The sequence below is a fragment of the Molossus molossus genome, unplaced genomic scaffold (assembly GCF_014108415.1).
Source record: "Molossus molossus isolate mMolMol1 unplaced genomic scaffold, mMolMol1.p scaffold_m16_p_11, whole genome shotgun sequence".
Taxonomy (NCBI): Eukaryota; Metazoa; Chordata; class Mammalia; order Chiroptera; family Molossidae; genus Molossus; species Molossus molossus.
This window is the reverse complement of record NW_023425346.1, coordinates 50946074-50963173: the sequence shown is the minus strand read 5'-3', so window position 1 is coordinate 50963173 and position 17100 is coordinate 50946074. Positions and strand designations below refer to the sequence as shown.

At 40.7% G+C, this 17100-nt stretch overlaps 1 protein-coding gene across 22 annotated transcripts in view; it reads left to right on the top strand.

Annotated features, from left to right (window-relative positions):
• The window catches only part of ABI2 (abl interactor 2), a 183063-nt gene that overhangs the window by 69223 nt on the left and 96740 nt on the right, over positions 1 to 17100 (top strand). For 17 of the 22 annotated variants that reach the window (XM_036253532.1, XM_036253519.1, XM_036253530.1 and 14 more), the window contains exon 1: positions 10482 to 10724. The exons of the other annotated variants lie outside the window; for them this stretch is intronic. In XM_036253532.1, the coding sequence (XP_036109425.1) occupies positions 10608 to 10724 (117 nt within the window). In that variant the 5' untranslated portion in view covers positions 10482 to 10607. Of the gene's footprint in view, positions 1 to 10481; positions 10725 to 17100 lie in introns of those variants that run through there. 22 annotated transcript variants of the gene reach the window in all.

The window sequence follows — 17100 nt, the reverse complement described above, 5'->3', positions numbered from 1 at the left end:
ACAGATTAGGAAAGAGGGAGAAAGGGAGGGGGAGAGAGAGAGACAGAGAGAGAGAAACATTGATGTGAGAAAGACACATCCACTGGCTGCCTCCTGCACGACCCCTACCAGGGCTGGTGACAAACCGCAACCGAGGTACGTGCGCTTGGCTGGAATTGAACCCAGGTCTCATTGGTCTGTGGGTCAGTGCTCTAACTGCTGAGCCAATCTGGCCAGGGCAACTTCTTTTTTTTAACTTGTTCAGAATGTGATTTCCTTTTGGTTTCATCTTATTCTCTAAAGGAAGAAATTAAAACAAAGAAAAGGCTTCTAAGCAAAAATACCAAAACAAAACAAAAAAACTGGCTAAATTAATATACTAGGTTATCGGTAACTGAGAGAAAAAGGATAGTAGTCTCCTAAAAACAAACACCTGAAAAAAGATGTCCCATAGTTCATACTGTGATGTTTATAAAGGTTTTTGAGCTTATCAGAAGAGGCACAATCAGGGCTGACTACATAATTTGTGGGGCCCAGTGCTAATGCAGCCCTCTTGCTGCCCTGGGCAGAAGGCAGCAGTGGTCACCTGTAGGGATGGGGAGAGGAAAGCCAGTGGGGCACAGGGAGCAGGGAGCTGGTCACTCAGAACCTATGTGGGAGGCAAGGATGTAGGCTCCAAGCCCCCAGTGTATGCTCAATGGTCTCATTGGATCTCACTTACAAAACACAAATCATAACTAAAATTATAAAGAATTCACCATGTTGTCCTCAAAGCATTAATCCCCTACCATAGGGCCCTTCTGAGCAGCAGGGCTCTGTAGGACTGTACCGGTTGCAACCCATGAAGCTGGCCCTTGGACACTTCTGACCTTACATGGCATGGTGCTATGACTCAGTGGTTTTTGAGGGCTATATTTCCTGGCTGTATGCTAATTTTCCTTGCAAATCCCACAAATGCCTTATTTATGATTTATCATTAAATGGCTTAAACCTCTGTAGGATTTCTTAAAATTATTTACAAAATATTCAGTAAATAGATGCCAAACTTAAAAAAAGAAAAGCAATTTCATAGTATACATATTTATTAGTTTCAGTAGTGCTCTAGTACACTAAAAATCTCATCTTAGATCAGATTTCACTGTTGGAACTCGTACTTTCCTGTATTTTAATCTTAATTGCCAAAGATTTTTCTGCTGGAAGGTAAAATGGTATTTTTACCTGAAATGCCATCATAAAATCCTGTAAAATATTTCAGTGATGTGAGTCATTCACTTATTCATTTGGGTAGATATTTAGATAATAGAAGTACCTAATGTAAGTCTATGAGAAATATATTGTTAGTTCCAGTGGAGGAGGAAGAAATCCTACTGATACATTTTTAAGTGTAATTAAATTTAGTGTTCTCTGCCATTTTAAAATAGCAAAATTATTCTGTTCTCCTTTCCTTCCAAGAGGCTACATAAAATTTCTTTGACAGAAAATTATGAATCTTATTTTTCTATTAACCTCTTCTACATTCCATTTTGTGAACATAGCAAAGAATAATATCCTTATTCTTACCAAACTGTACTTACTACACAAGTGAAACTTATTACTATGCACTATGGTGTTTAGCTAGCAGTCTTGTCCTAGTGTAACCTTTTTTTTTTTTTTTTTTATTTTTTTTTTTATCCTCACCCGAGGACATTTTTTCATTTTTTGTTCAGATAGAGTGGGAGGGAGAGAGAGAGGAAGAGAGAGAGAAACATCTATGTGAAAGGGACACATCTAGTGGCTGCCACCTGCACAACCCAACCAGGGCCGGGAACAAACTGCAACCAAGGTACGTGCCCTTAGCGGGAACCGAACCCGGGTCTCTCCGGACCGCAGGCCGATGCTCTAACCGCTGAGCCAAACCGGCCAGGGCCTAGTGTAACCTTTTTGCAATATTTCTGAAACTGATAAGAAACAGATTGTTATAAAAAAAAGTTGGCAGCTTTGGAAATCATACATGCTGTAGGTAAGTTAATAATCAGCATACGGCCCTGGCCGGTTTGGCTCAGCGGTTAGAGTGTTGGCCTGCGGACCAGAGAGTCCCGGGTTCAGTTTCCATTAAGGGCATGTACCTGGGTTGCAGTTTGTCCTGGCCCCGGTGGGGGTCTTGTGGGTGGCAACCAGTCGATGTGTCCCTCACATTGATGTTTCTCTCTCTCTCTTCCCTCCTGTCTCCCTCCGCTCTATCTGAAGATAAATGCAAAAATGTCCTCCACTGAGGATAAAAAAAAAAAAAAAATCAGCATACAAGTGTTAATGGTATTAATGCATAATCACAAAAACAAACTCTTAGCAATTCATGTTATTAAGTGAAGGTTGGTGTAGTTATCTAGTTAATACATTTTAAGGTTTTATAAAATCTTTAACATAATATAAAAGTAGCTAATTTTAGAAATCCAATTTTTGTGAACCAATCTGGTGATCTGCTGTGAGGAAACTATTATCTGTTTTATTTTTTAGTTCTGAAATTCAGTGTTTTTTGGAGGGAGGAATATGAAAAGCCAATTTTTAGTAGGAACTAAAGAATTTATTTATTTTTATTCAAAAACATGCCTTTCGCCCTGGCCAGGTAGTTCAGTTGGTTGGAGTGCCATCTCGATATACCAAGGTTGCAGGTTCAATCTCTAGTGAGGGAACATGCAAGAATCAACCAATGAAATGCATAGACAAGTGGAACAGCAAATCAGTTTCTCTCTCTCTCTCTCTCTCTCTCTCTCTCTCTCTCTCTCTCTCCCCCTCTCTCAAATCAATAAAACAAACAAAAAACATATGCCTTTCAAGACAACTGTCTAGTCCTGGCCTGTTTGGCTCAGCGGTTAGAGCTTCGGCCCATGGACCAGACAGACCTGGGTTCGGTTCCCACGAAGGGCATGTACCTCGGTTGCAGTTTGTCCCCGACCCCAGTTGGGGTCGTGTGGGTGGCAGCCACTCGATGTGTCTCTCACATCTATGTTTCTCTCTCTCTCTCTTCCTCTCTCCCTCCTGCTCTATATGAAGATAGATGCAGAAATGTTCTCGAGTGAGGATAAAAAACAAAAAATACACAAATGTCTATTCCACAGTTATACCTATCTACGTAGATATATTATTATGAATAATTTCAGGTTTATATTGTTCACTCTCACGGTTTAATGGAAAAAACTTTTTATCTTTCACAAGGAAGGGAACTATTTTGTTGTCTCACAGGAAACTATTATATGTTACTAAGTAGTTAAAATTTCTCCAGGTTGTATAATGACTATATAGTATTTCCTCTCTTTATAAGAGTAATTTCTTGAAAAATACTTTTTGCTGGGTATGGGATAGTGTGAGGGGAGTATTGATTTTGTTGGGTGTGCTAACACTATTGTGATTATGTAGCAAAATGTCCTATATTTTCTAGATATATATCTAAAATATTTAGGGGTTAAATGTCATGATTATTATAATTTCCTTTAAAAATATTTAACATAGGCCCTGGCTGGGTAACTCAGTTGGGTAGAGCATTGTCCCGATACACCAAGATTGCAGGTTCAATTCCCAGTCCAGGCACATACAAGAATCAACCAATAGTACATAAATAAGGAGAACAACAAATCGATATTTCTCTTTCTCTCAAATCAACAAAAAAATAATAAATAAAATTTTTTTTTTGTGGTACGTGCCCCTAGTGGGAACTAAACCCGGGACTCGCAGGCCGATGCTCCAACTGCTGAGCCAAACCAGCCAGGGTGATAAATAAAATATTTTAACATAGAAATAATACAACAAAATATAGTAAAATAGAAATTGTTACATCTAAGTAATGGGTATTTTGTGTATTCATTATACCATTGTCCGTACTGTATGTTTGTAATTTCCATAATAAAGAGGCTAAAATTTTAGCTTATTTCTTAAACTGTATATTCATACAGCTATACAATATGAAATAATCTATTGTATAAAAAGCCTTTAAAAAATAGTTTGGTTCATTATTTTTAAATTTATTTTTGTTACAAATATTTCTCCTTTTTCCCACATTGACACCCTCCTTTGGTCCCTCCCGCCCCCCGCATTGTTGTCTATGTCCATTGGTTATGCTTTTGTTGTCTATGTCCATTGGTTATACTTATATGCATAAGTTTTTTTATTTCTTTCTCCCCCAGTCCCCTCCTCTGAGCTAGTTTGGTTCATTGTTTTTTTTTATCCTCACTCGAGGACATTTTTTCATTTTTTGTTCAGATAGAGTGGGAGGGAGAGAGAGAGAGAAACATCGATGTAAAGGAACACATTGAGTAGTTGCCACCCACACAACCCAACCAGGCCTGGGGACAAACTGCAACCGAGGTACATGCCCTTAGTGGGAACTGAACCTGGATCTCTCCAGACCGCAGGCCGATGCTCCAACTGCTGAGCGAGCCAAACCAGCCAGGGCCATTTTTAACCATTAAATAAATATCCCTAAAATGAGACCACAGTTTATATCACTAAAACTGAAACCAAAATTTCAGATGATAAAGCTTGCCTAAAAATATAAATCTTAGATTTTAGCCATTTATCTTTTGATTATATACAGAACACTTTTTTCAAAGATTTAGTATGTTCAAAGTATATGCACTTAATAATCAATTTAAATTTCCTGATTGTCTTAAATCTGACTAAAACCCAGAAATGTGTATAAATACTATGAAAATATTAATCACTGATAACTATTTTTCTTGTTTAGGGTGAGAATGGGTAGTTAGTTAACCATGTCATTGTGTGAATAAAGAAACTCAGCTTGAGCCCTGGCCGGTTTGGCTCAACGGTTAGAGCGTCGGCCTGTGGTCCTGAGAGACCTGGGTTCGGTTCCCGCTAAGGGCGTGTACCTCGGTTGCAGTTTGTCCCCAGCCCTGGTCAGTCGTGCGGGTGGCAGCCACTCGATGTGTCCTTTTCACATCGATGTTTCTCTCTCTCTCTCTCTCTCTCTCTCTCTCTCTCTCTTTCTCTCTCTCTCTGTTCCTCTGTCTCCCTCCCACTCTACCTGAACAAAAAATGGAAAAATGTCCTCAGGTGAGGATTAAAAAAAACAAACAAAAACCCAACTCAGCTTGCATTTCTCCTGAATATTACATGATATTTCTAACAGGGAACTTAATTGCACACAAAGGAATTCTTTTAAATTTCATGGAAACATATATCCACATATCTATTTATTCATTGAAATATATGTTTTATGTATATATAAAATTATATACATATATATTCAATTTGGTATTGCCTGATAAAATCATATAGCATCCAGAAAACTAGTTTTTTTTTTTTATCCTCACCCGAGGATATTTTTCCATTTTTTGTACAGATAGAGGGGGAGGGAGAGAGAGAGAGAGAGAGAGAAACATCGACGTGAAGGGACACATCGAGTGGCTGCCACCCGCACGACCAACCAGGGCCGGGGACAAACTGCAACTGAAGTACGTGCCCTTAGCGGGAACCGAGCCCGGGTCTCTCCGGACCGCAGGCCGACGCTCTAACCGCTGAGCCAAACTGGCCAGGGCCAGAAAACTAGTTTTGACATTCTCAAGGTTAAAAAGCAAAACAGTCCAAAGTATCTTCATGAATAAGGAAGACATTTAGCAGGTTTTTATTTAATGTTTCCATTTTAATCTAAAACCAGGAAAAGAACCTGGCCAGTGTGGCTCAGTGGTTGAATGTCGACCCATGCACCAAGAGGTCACCGGTTCAATTGCTGGTCAGGGCATGTGCCCAGGTTGTGGGCCAAATCCCCAGTGTGGGGCATGCAGGAGGCGGCATGTTCTATGTCATCGATGTCTCTCTCTCTCCTCCCTCTCTCTCTAAAATCAATAAAAAGAAAAAAATATTAAAAAAAATAAAACCAGCCCTGGCCGGTTTGGCTCAGCGGTTAGAGCGTCGGCCTGCGGTCCAGAGAGACCGGGTTTGGTTCCCACTAGGGGCACGTACCTCGGTTGCAGTTTCTCCCCGGCCCTGGTTGGTCGTGCGGGTGGCAGCCACTCGATGTGTCCTTTTCACGTCGATGTTTCTCTCTCTCTCTCTCTCCCTCTCTCTCCCTCCCACTCTGTCTGAACAAAAAATGGAAAAATGTCCTTGGGTGAGGATTAAAAAAATAAATAAAACCAGGAAAAGAGATGACTATTACAAGAACTGCTGTTGTGTAGATATCAAACAACTGCTATTATTCTTTAGGTGCCATAGATGGTATTTTTTCTAATAAATTTTATTTTTAAAGTATGAGAAAATACAGTAAGAAATCCTAATTGACTCTTTTACTAATGTTAAGGATACGAAAGATGATAGGTTGATGTCATTTAAAAGACTGAAAATTTGGGGGGCAAAGAGTTAATGATATAAACAGTGTTAGTAATTAGCACATCAGTGGTACCCAGGAAGAATCTGAGGAGAGTCTGGAGTGAAAGGGGTATTGTTTTCTGTATGTTGTAAGACAAGCAATGTAAACAGTTAAGCTAAACAACATTTATTTCTTTAGTGCCCATACTATCAGGCAAAGTATTATGTACTTTACCTTACTTTCCTCATTTAAGGATAGAGTTACTAGGATGATATATATTGAGAATTCCACAGACATACTACATTCTTATTTCAGCAGAATTTGACACTTTCTCTCCAGTCTGATAATGATGATGAAATCTTTGGTAGGTGTGAGTCCAGGGTATAGTCTCAACTGGTCAAATTTAACGTATATTGATAGTGGCTATTTTGGGTGAGGCTTATAGGGTAAGCCATCAGCCTCTCTTGTTGGCCTTTACTTGTTTAACATTCATATTCAAATTTGAATACAAGCCAAGGTGTAACTTATTGGAAATAAAAATAGAGAACTGCAATTACATTAAAAAACAACTTCACCTGTCATGACAATATGTAAAAAGAGGAGTTTTTTGTTTGTTTGTTTTAATCCTCACTCGAGGACATTTTTTGATATTTTGTTCAGATATAGTGGGAGAAAGAGAGAGAAACATTGACGTGAAAGAGACACATCAAGTGGTTGCCACCCACAAGACCCAACCAGGGCCGGGGACAAACTGCAACTGAGGTACGTGCCCTTAGCGGAAACCAAACCCAGGTCTCTCTGGACCGCAGGCCGACGCTCTAACTGCTGAGCCAAACTGACCAGGGCAAAAAGTAGGAGTTTTTAATGCTTACTTTGAATCAAGCTAATGATAAAATTGCTTTTAAAAAGTCATCTTGGGTCCTCCCACTCTATCTGAACAAAAAAATGGAAAAGTGTCCTCCGGTGAGGATAAAAAAAGAAAAAAGAAAATAAAAAAGTCATCTTGGGCTGCATTAATAAAAGTATTCTCTTTAAATTTGAGAGATAATATTCACACTGGGCTTTTAGAAAAATAATCCATGGTCATTTTAGAAAACTAGGATGAAAAAAATAAAAAAGCCCTACAATCCCACCAGTCAGATAATATATATACACATAGTACATGTACTTTTATAGATCTTGTAGGTGCCCTCATTTTTGCTTAAACTATCTTGGTGGCAGTAGAAGTGTCTATGTCCTTGGGTCCTTAGAATCTGCTAACTGTTAAAGCTCCTCTTAGTGGAGATACTCAGATTCCAGAAATTGAAATCATGGACCTTCAGAGCAAGAAGGGCAGTTTCATGTGCATCACCTGGACACTCAGAAATATAAATTGGGCTAGATCATCTGAATCAGAATCTCAGGGTGGGACCTAACAATCTATTTTAACAAGCCCTCCACGTAATTCCAATTCACACTAAAGTTTGAGAACAACTGACCTGATTTTAACCCTTTGATTTTTCAGATAAGGAAGCTAAAATCCAAAGAGGATGTCACAAATTAATTTGAGAAAGTACTAGAATTCTCATAAAGTGATTCCCAGGATAACGAATCATCCCTCGGGGGAGTTTAAAAAATTTTTTTTAGCCCTGGCCAGTTTGGCTCAGCGGTTAGAGAGCGTCGGCGCCCTGGTCGGTTGTGCGGGTGGCAGCCACTCGATGTGTTCCTTTCACATTGATGTTTCTCTCTCTCTCTCTGTTCCTCTCTCTCCCTCCCACTCTACCTGAACAAAAAGTGGAAAAATGTCCTGGGGTGATGATTAAAAAAAAAAAAAAAAAAAAATTTATTGGGGTAATTGCTAAGCAGTGTTTGAAAGAATGCTAGGTGTGAATAGTGTAATGAAGAGCCTATCGTTTAACTCACTTGGTGGGCATCTTACAATTCAACAGTAGCCTTTCGATCCATTGATCTGTAGTCTAAAAGAAAACTTTGCTTGATCTATTGTTTCATTCACTTGATTATTCATAAGTTTCTTATTCCCTGAAGTGAGTTTATGTGCCATTTAAATAACTACGACCCCATTCCATTACTACTGCTCTAATGAATCTCTAGAGAGTGACCATGCAGCTTTCATTTTTTAAAGCTCATCACACTTAAGTTTGAGAAGCACTAATGCAGAATATGTTTAAAGTGGTTAAGAGTAAAACTGGTTGGAATGGACCAACATTTTCAGTGTCTTTTTATTTGCGTTCCACAGAAAACTCAAAACAATTTGCTAATATGTTTACTATTAAGCCAATATAATAACATCAGAGATTACTTAAAAATTTGTAGTTGGTAAGGCATTGAAATGATTTTTTTTTGAGAAAGTATAATATAGTTTCCTCATCATATAGGTAAAAAGGGGAGTGGCGAATCAATGTAGGAGGAACAAGAGATCACAAAAGCAAGAACGTGAGTTGAAATAATAGATCCTATTCTAAACTACAAATGTAGTCAACCTTGACTTGCCACAGTACAAAAAAGGTCAGACTTTATATCTCAGCGATATTCAGGGATTCTAGTTTTTTAAGATTACATGGTGAGGAATAGTCAGATTTATGAAAAAGATACACTGGGGAATAAGAACAGAACTGCAAGATCAAAATGCTCTACTTTGAATTTTTGTAGTATTTAACGTTTTTTTAAAGTGTTTTCACACAAACTTTTATTTTACTCATGTAATAGCCCAGTGAGGAAAGAAATTAGTACCAGTGAACCTGTTTCCGAAACTTTACTGAATCTGTGGTAGGCAGCTAGACAGACATGAACAGAGCAAGGACTATGGGTCAGGTACAGAAGGTCACCAGGGTGGAAAGACCTGGGTCCCTAGCAAAGGAGAATTGTAGGGTGGGGCCTTGTCCCCAGGGTGACCTTTCCTCCCCTAGCATATCACTGGTTAAGTGGTTTGGATGCCCTCACCTTTCCTCCCTGGAGATAACATCTAGGCCTCAGTTGTATTTCAGCTCCAGGCCTAGAAAAGCAGCAAAACCAGACCAGCAACACCATGCCACAGCCAAGGCTGACCTCTGGAACAACTGCATTGAATAATGACCCCCTGCCCTGGTGCTGACCCTGAAAGGACACACTTGGAATGATGCTAAGTATACTATTGATATCTTCCCCTGGGACCTCCCCTAAACTCTCCACCCTTAAAACCCTTAGGACAGAGGACCCAGCCAGCAGGCTCTCCTGAGAGCACTCCTGGGCCCTTCCACTCCCCTTCTCCCAGGGGTGGTCACCTGACTTTCCTCACTTCTGTGCACCACAGGCCGGCCATTACTTTGCCTCTGTAACTTGTTTCCTAAACCCATTTCTATGAATTACTTATATCTCTGTGATTTTATAAATAAATGCTCTCTGATATAAGAGTCTTGGTTCTGAATTCTTTTCTAGCCAGAACTCAAGTACCAAGGTTGCTGAAGCCTGGCCCAGTCTAACACCTGGTGCCATTCCTGCTGCCCTCCCAACAAATCTGCAAAGAAAAAAGTGAAGTCGACAGAACCAGAGAAATGACAAAAAAGGTGGTCAGTGAGGAAGCAAGTTAGGGAGAGCACAGAAAACGGAGGTCCAAGTGACGGACTAAATAAACAGCTTTAATAGGCAAGTGAAAAGAAAAAAAGCCAATTTGCAGGAAATTTGGGATTAGGATACTGGAATGTATTTATGTATCCCAAAGAGGATGGATGAGGTCAAAGATGAAGAGGAAAATGAAAAGTAAGGTGGCACTTAAAGCCGCATGTAAGTTTAGTGGGCTGACACAGCCCTCAGGCCAATGACCCCGGCGATCGACCCCAGGCTGAGGATCTGGCGCAGGGGGTGTCGTGGAGGGCGCGGGCGGGGAAACTGCGGGGCCAGGTAAAGCATTCACGCCGGTCTAACAAAAGTCACCGGGGAGATTTCCCGAGCCTTGCAGCCAGCGGGGGCAGTAGGGTTAACCTCGCACTCGATATCCGTGCGCATCCTGGCCCCCACTACCTTCGTCGCTAGGAGACGCCGGAAGTGGGGAGGGGCGAGCGGCGCGGCCGAGGGTGGGAATCGTTTTCAGGCGGCCGGGGGCGGAGACAGGGTAGCGCGCGCGTGCGCGCGCCTGGCCGGCTGTCGCCGCGGTGACCGTCCTCGCAGTTGGCTCGCGCCCCGCCCCCGTCCTTGCTGCCCCCTCTCCTGTCGCGCGCGCGGGGGTTGTTTCTCGCTCCTCCGGAGTTGCCGCCGCCGTGGCCGCTGCTCCTTCTCTCCCAGTCTTGGGTTTCCCTGGCTCTGGGGCCGCCGCTATCTCTGCGGTCTGTATGAGGAGGAGGAGGAGGATGTGAAGATGGCGGAGCTGCAGATGTTACTGGAGGAAGAAATCCCGGGGGGCCGCCGGGCCCTCTTCGACAGTTACACAAATCTGGAGCGGGTGGCGGATTACTGCGAGAACAACTACATCCAGGTGAGATGCATCCCCGGGCCTTGGCACCCGGGGCCTCGGCGCAGTGAGCGGCGTGTGGGACCCGCGGGCCGGGGGGCCTGGCGCCTGGGGGCGTAGGGCGCGCGGGGCCGAGGCCTTGGTCGGGACTTGGCCCAACTGAGCGGGCGATTGGGGGGTGTGGGTCCGAGCTGGGCCTGGTGAGTGGGTGAGAAACCTCCGGTTGGAGAAAATTGTAGCTTGAAGACATTTTAAAAGCCATGAGTTAGGCGGTGTGTGGTGTCCCTGCCTCTTCGCTTCTCCTGCCCTCGGTCGCCCCCGCACTCGGTGCCAGTCAAATGCTCTGGATGGCGGAGAAGGCGGACAGCGGCATTTTCTATTTGACAGAATCATGCTCCCCTGTATAGCAGAGGTGTTGGGGAATTGATGGGTCACCCCCTTTCCCCAAGCTCGGGAGGATTTTTTAAAAGGGTCCATGTTACTGCAAAGTGAAATGCCTCCGTTTTCTATTCACGTGAATGCCTCAAGAGACTGTGTGGGTGGTGGTGGGGTGGTGTTGCTTGTGTTTTAGCTTTTAATCTGGGATACAGTAGAAGAGCAGTTGTCTCTTTTTGGAAGTTACTGCTGTTTTCCTCCCTATGGAGAAGGAGAAGCGTGATAACAAGCTTCCCCCGCCCCCAGGTAATTCCCCCGTTAGAATAGGTAATTTATTTTTCTGTGGGGAAAAGAATTGTGACTATTTTTCAGAGAGCATTAGGAAATGATCGTCATGGTTTAATTTTTCCCGTGATGGTAGGTTTGGCACAGGGACTCATAGTGGTAGCGCTGTGTATATGTATATGGAGGCAGGGGTGATATTGGATGAGATGAGATGAGATGAGAGGAGATTTAGCTGCGCCTGGTGAAGCAAAAGATTCCGTGGATTTAAAAAAAAAAATCCTTCTTTAAAAATGATTTGAAAGAATAGATAAAAACGCATAGTTTGCAAATTCAGCATCTCTTGTTTTCTTTATGACTGCTTCTGAATCATGGGTTCCACCTCCATTTTTTCCCTTTCATTTAAATTCACTTGGGATAAAGGTGGAAATGGGAGAAGTATGTTAAATTGTTCCTACACTATGGTCTTTATTTCTCTGCTCTGATCTCCATTTCTGCAGGCATCCTTTTAAACAAGATATTGGGAAGCTTTCTTAAGTCTTACTTTAAATGAAAAGAATAAAAAGGTGTTAAAATGTATTGGTTCATACATTTTGTAAGGACCACGTGGTTAATCATGGACGGTATTGTGAGATTTTACTTGATTATAAATATACTGAATTCTGTATTATCTTGTGGGGAATATTTGTGTTACAGAATGAACCAGACATAATCCAAGGCTTTTCTTTCCAAAGAGGCAGTTGAAAGTATGGCTAGTAGGAAAAGAAAGAATATGTGTTAGGTCAAAGATTCATACAAAAATACTGTTGTCTATAATTGTAGGTTGCTTTTCCAATACTGAATGGGGTAGGAAAGATTCAAAGGTTCAGTTGCTCAATTTTCCACTAAATATATTCATCAAAAGTCGTCCGTGGCCTATGGCCTAGCACTGTGACAAGGGTTGATATCTAGTGTCTATAGAATTTCATAGTGTAGTTAGGAGAAGCTGCTCTTTTGAGCTAATAAATACTGTATACTGTGTCTGTTTATGCTCTGTAATGTACTTCAGGTGGAAAGGAGGACTGGAAGAAACTGCTATCTCAGGAAATTCACATTCTTGCGGAAAGGCAACTAAAGGACTGAAGTGGCAATTCTATTGCCTTGTGCAGCATTTACTGGAAAGAGTTAAAGGTCTCTCTTTGGAAGATAATTTTTATTGTAATTTCAAGGCATAGATCCTCTTAGGTTACATAAAGGTAAAAGTAGTGGTTAAAAAAAGCTGAGAGGTTAAAGGAATCACTGATTAGTGTCTTTTTATACATATATACTCTCTGTATCAGCAGTGGGACTCAAAATTTAGTGATGGCATTTTGAAATTTAAAGTATAAATATTAATTAATAGATATAGATTTGGATTTAAAAATATTTCTTCAGTTTAACATCCAAAAAGATTTTACATTTTTACCTTCGGTTATAATCTGTTTTAGGATACAGTGGGTATATTATTCGTGTTCTCCCCCTAGATGACATTTCTTACATGATTTGTTTACAGTCAAGTTGATAAACAGAACTTGGTGATAGTGATTTGTGCTGACCTACCTGGACATTTGTCCTGCTCTCCTTGCAGTCCAAATAATTGATCAGCAGGGATTTTGATGCTGCCTCTGACCCTGCAATAGATGAAAGCTAACTGGTGGGATCAGTGGCCAAATGGTTAATTTGGCCTTATTATAGCATCATGCTCTAATCATTAGCTCAAGTTAACCAACCTGACACTCATTTTATTTGGTGGAAATGTAATTTTTGCTTGTAAAGCAGAAAAAGGACAGATCTGTTGTTCATATATAACAAAAGATAAGGGTTTTTTTGCTCAGTGTTCTTAAATAGCTGGCTTTATACATAGGAGAATCCAAAAATTTAAGAAAAATAAGAATATTCTAAATGTGGGTTATATTATGTGAAGGTGAAATAAATGATTGCACTGTCCTTCTGAAAACAATTGTACTCTTTATATTGTTTCTATATTATAAAAATATACTTCAGATATATTATCAACAGTAGAAGTGATCAGATGTTGCCTATATGAACACACAAAATCTACAGGTAGAGCAGAGCAAGGTTGTAAGTAGTAGTTTTCCATGTTACTAATGCAGTTAACAGTTGATATTAAAAAATCATCTGTAGTTAAAATTTTCGATGATGTTTTTGTTAAACTTCAACCTCTAAAAATTTTTTTTCTAAAATGTGTTAATAGAAAGTTATAACTACAACTTGATGATATTTACCTGATTGTGAAAAAGAAGTTAGTAATTGTTAAGGAGTTTTTTTGAGATACATGCAAGATCGGTGGTTTTTTTTTCTTCTTCTTCATTTATCAATATACAAATCTATGCCTAATCTAGGAAGTGTCCAGAAATTTTGGAATCTATAGTTTACAAATAGGAGAATTTTATTTATTTAATTTTTTTATTATTATATTTTTGTTCCTCACCTGAGAATATAGAGTGGGAGGGAGGGAGGGAGAAAGACAGAGAGAAACAGAGAAACATTGATTTGGAGCCGCATTGACTGGTTGCCTGCTACATGACCCAACCAGTGCCTGGAAGAACCGCAACAGAGGTACATGCCCTTGACCAGAATCGAACCCGCAACTCATTGGTCCGTGGGCCGACGCTCTAACCATTGAGCCAAACTGGCCAGGGCAGGAATTTTATTTTTTAATTTATTGATTGATTTTTAAAGAGAGAGGGGAAGAGAGAGAAACAGAAACATCAATTTGTTGTTCTACTTATTTATGCATTTTGTAGTTGATGCTTGTGCCCTGACTGGAGATGGAATCTGCAGGCATGGTGTATTAGGACTGTGCTTTAACTAACTGAACTACCTGGCCAGGGTGAAGAATTTTTATAATATGATTTGTTTTATTATTTTGGTAGATGAAATAAATTTATAGTTGTTATTTTTCCTTATTAAGCCTGCCTGCAAAACCAATTTGTTTGTATTTACATTTTTTCCTATTGTTAGATAAAAGAAAGTTATTGATTTTTGTGAGTGATAATTCACATAGGTACACAATAAAATTCCCTTGTTCATTATTTTGATATAGAGCAAAATTATCCAATAACGTGAATTTGCTCAGGACAAATTATGAATCTACCTTAATATTTTATCTTAATTATTTCTCTTGCTTTTGAATAACAGGAGAGCTATCATTAATAGTTTCCTTTTTTTGTTTTTATCAACAAGGATATTCCAAAATTCATTAACAGTTGCGTTTAAAGTGGATAAGGAGATAAAAGAATCATGGCTTGTTCCCAGATAGCTTCTTTCTTTTCTTTTTATTTTTTAAATCCTCACCCGAGGACATTTTTCCATTTTTTGTTCAGATAGAGTGGGAAGGAGAGAGAGAGAAACATTGACGTGAAAGGGACACATCCAGTGGCTGCCTCCCGCACAACCCAACCAGGGCCGGGGACAAACCGCAACCGAAGCACGTGCCCTTAGTGGGAACCGAACTCAGGTCTCTCTGGACCACGGGCCGACGCTCTAACCGCTGAGCCAAACCGGCCAGGGCTTCTTTCCTTTCTTTTTTTTTTTAAATTTTTTTCTTTGGACCCCTCCCCCCTCACATCTTTCTTTTCATTTCATTTTGTTTCTTTTCTTTTTTTCATTTTAAAGCTAGAGTGGAAGGGAGGGAGGGAGAGAGAGAGGGAGGGAGGGAGAGAAAGGAAGGAAGGAAGGAAGGGAGGGAGGGAGGGAGGGAGGGAGGGGGGAGGGAGGAAGGAAGGAAGGAAGGAACATCAGTGTGAGAGAGACACATCTATTTGGCTGCCTGCCTCATGACCCCCACCAGGACCTGGGATCAAACCCGAAACTGAGATACATGCTTGACTGGGGATCGAACCTGGGACATTTTGGTATGCAGGCTGGCACTCTAACCGCTGAGCAAAACTGTCCAAGGCCCCAGCTAGTTTCTTTAAAAAGTAATTACTAAAATTATATTAAGATTTAAAATTATTATTTCATAAAAGGCAAAGAATACATGCTCATTGTTGAAAAATTATTAGAAAATACAAATAGGTATTAAGAAAGGCACCTAAAATTACCTAATCATTTTGAATATATATTTAGTATTTATACTTGAAAGTCTTTTTGATATATACAACACACAGTGTATCTTTTTTATTGACTTTTTTTTTAAGAGAGAGAGACATCAAGATATCAATTTGTTGTTCCACTTATTTATGTAGTCATTTGTTGATTCTTGTATGTGCCCTAATTGGAAAATCGAACCTGCAACCTTTGAGTATCAGGACAGCGCCCTAACCAACTGAGCTACCTGGCCAGGGTTAAAAATCTAAATCAGATCATGTCACTCTTCTGTTCCAACCACTCAAGAGACTTCAAATTGCCTGTAGGCTGCAAATGATCTAGCTTATAGTCTTCCATCATCTGTTATACTCTTTCCCTCTACCATGCTCACTCTACTGCAGCCACTTGAACCTTTTTTCCTTGAACATACCAGGCATACTTCTGCCTGAGGACCTTGGTATTTTGCATTTACTATGCCTTCTGCCAGGAGTATTCATTCCTAGATAGTAGTTGTATGACTGGATCTTTTTTTTTATCCTCACCCGAGGACATTTTCCCATTTTTTTGTTCAGGTAGAGTGGGAGGGAGAGAGAGGAACAGAGAGAGAGAGAGAAACATTGACGTGAAGGGACACATCGAGTGGCCGCCACCCGCACGACCGACCAGGGCCGGGGACAAACTGCAACCGAGGTACGTGCCCTTAGCGGGAACCGAACCCGGGTCTCTCAGGACCGCAGGTCGAGCTCTAACCGTTGAGCCAAACCGGCCAGGGCTGTATGACTAGATTTTTTTATCTCCTTCAGGCTTTTCTCAAATGTTCCCTTTTTGATGACCTCTTCTTGATCTATGTAAACTTAAATATTCTTCTGCCCTTTGTTCACTCTCCTCTTTGCTTGTACTTTTCTTTCCAGGCTTTATTTCCCTTTTTACTTTATTTCATGTGACATTTTATTTTTTTTTATCTTCACCCGAGGACATTTTTTTATTTTTTGTTCAGATAGAGCGGGAGGGAGGGAGAGAGAGAGAGAAACATCAGTGTGAAAGGGACACATCGAGTGACTGCCATCCACACGACCCAACCAGGGGCCGGGGATAAACTGCATCCGAGGTACATGCCCTTAGTGGGAACTGAACCCGGGTCTCTCTGGACCTCAGGCCAATGCTCTAACCGCTGAGCCAAACCAGCCAGGGCTATTTCACGTGACATTTATTTCTATGCTTGTCTCCCTCCCCTGGTATGTGAGTGCTATGAGGACAGGGAGTTTTGTCTCTTTTTCACTGGCAGCACCTGGAACAGTGCTTGGGACAAAATAGGCATTCAGTAAATATTTGTTAATTAGGTCTTTTCTGGTAAGCAGCAGAAAATATCTATTTGAAAACCATGGAATCGTTTTTCAAATTTGAAGAGTTTGTAGATTTATGTACAGGTAAATGAAGTTGTTTAATACTTTTAATTTGTTCAGTATATTTAATGTAGATGCTACTGAGGGTTGACAGTATAGTTTCACACAGGGCTGGTTCTTTAGAGTTAATTCAGCAGTTCAGTTACTTTCACTTAGTGCAGAGCTTATTTTATACTGGATGTCACCAACTGTCTGAGCTGATCTACAGCTTCTTAGGAAATAAGAGAGATACTCCTATTTTTTAAAAAATCGGATAAGAGCCCTGGCCT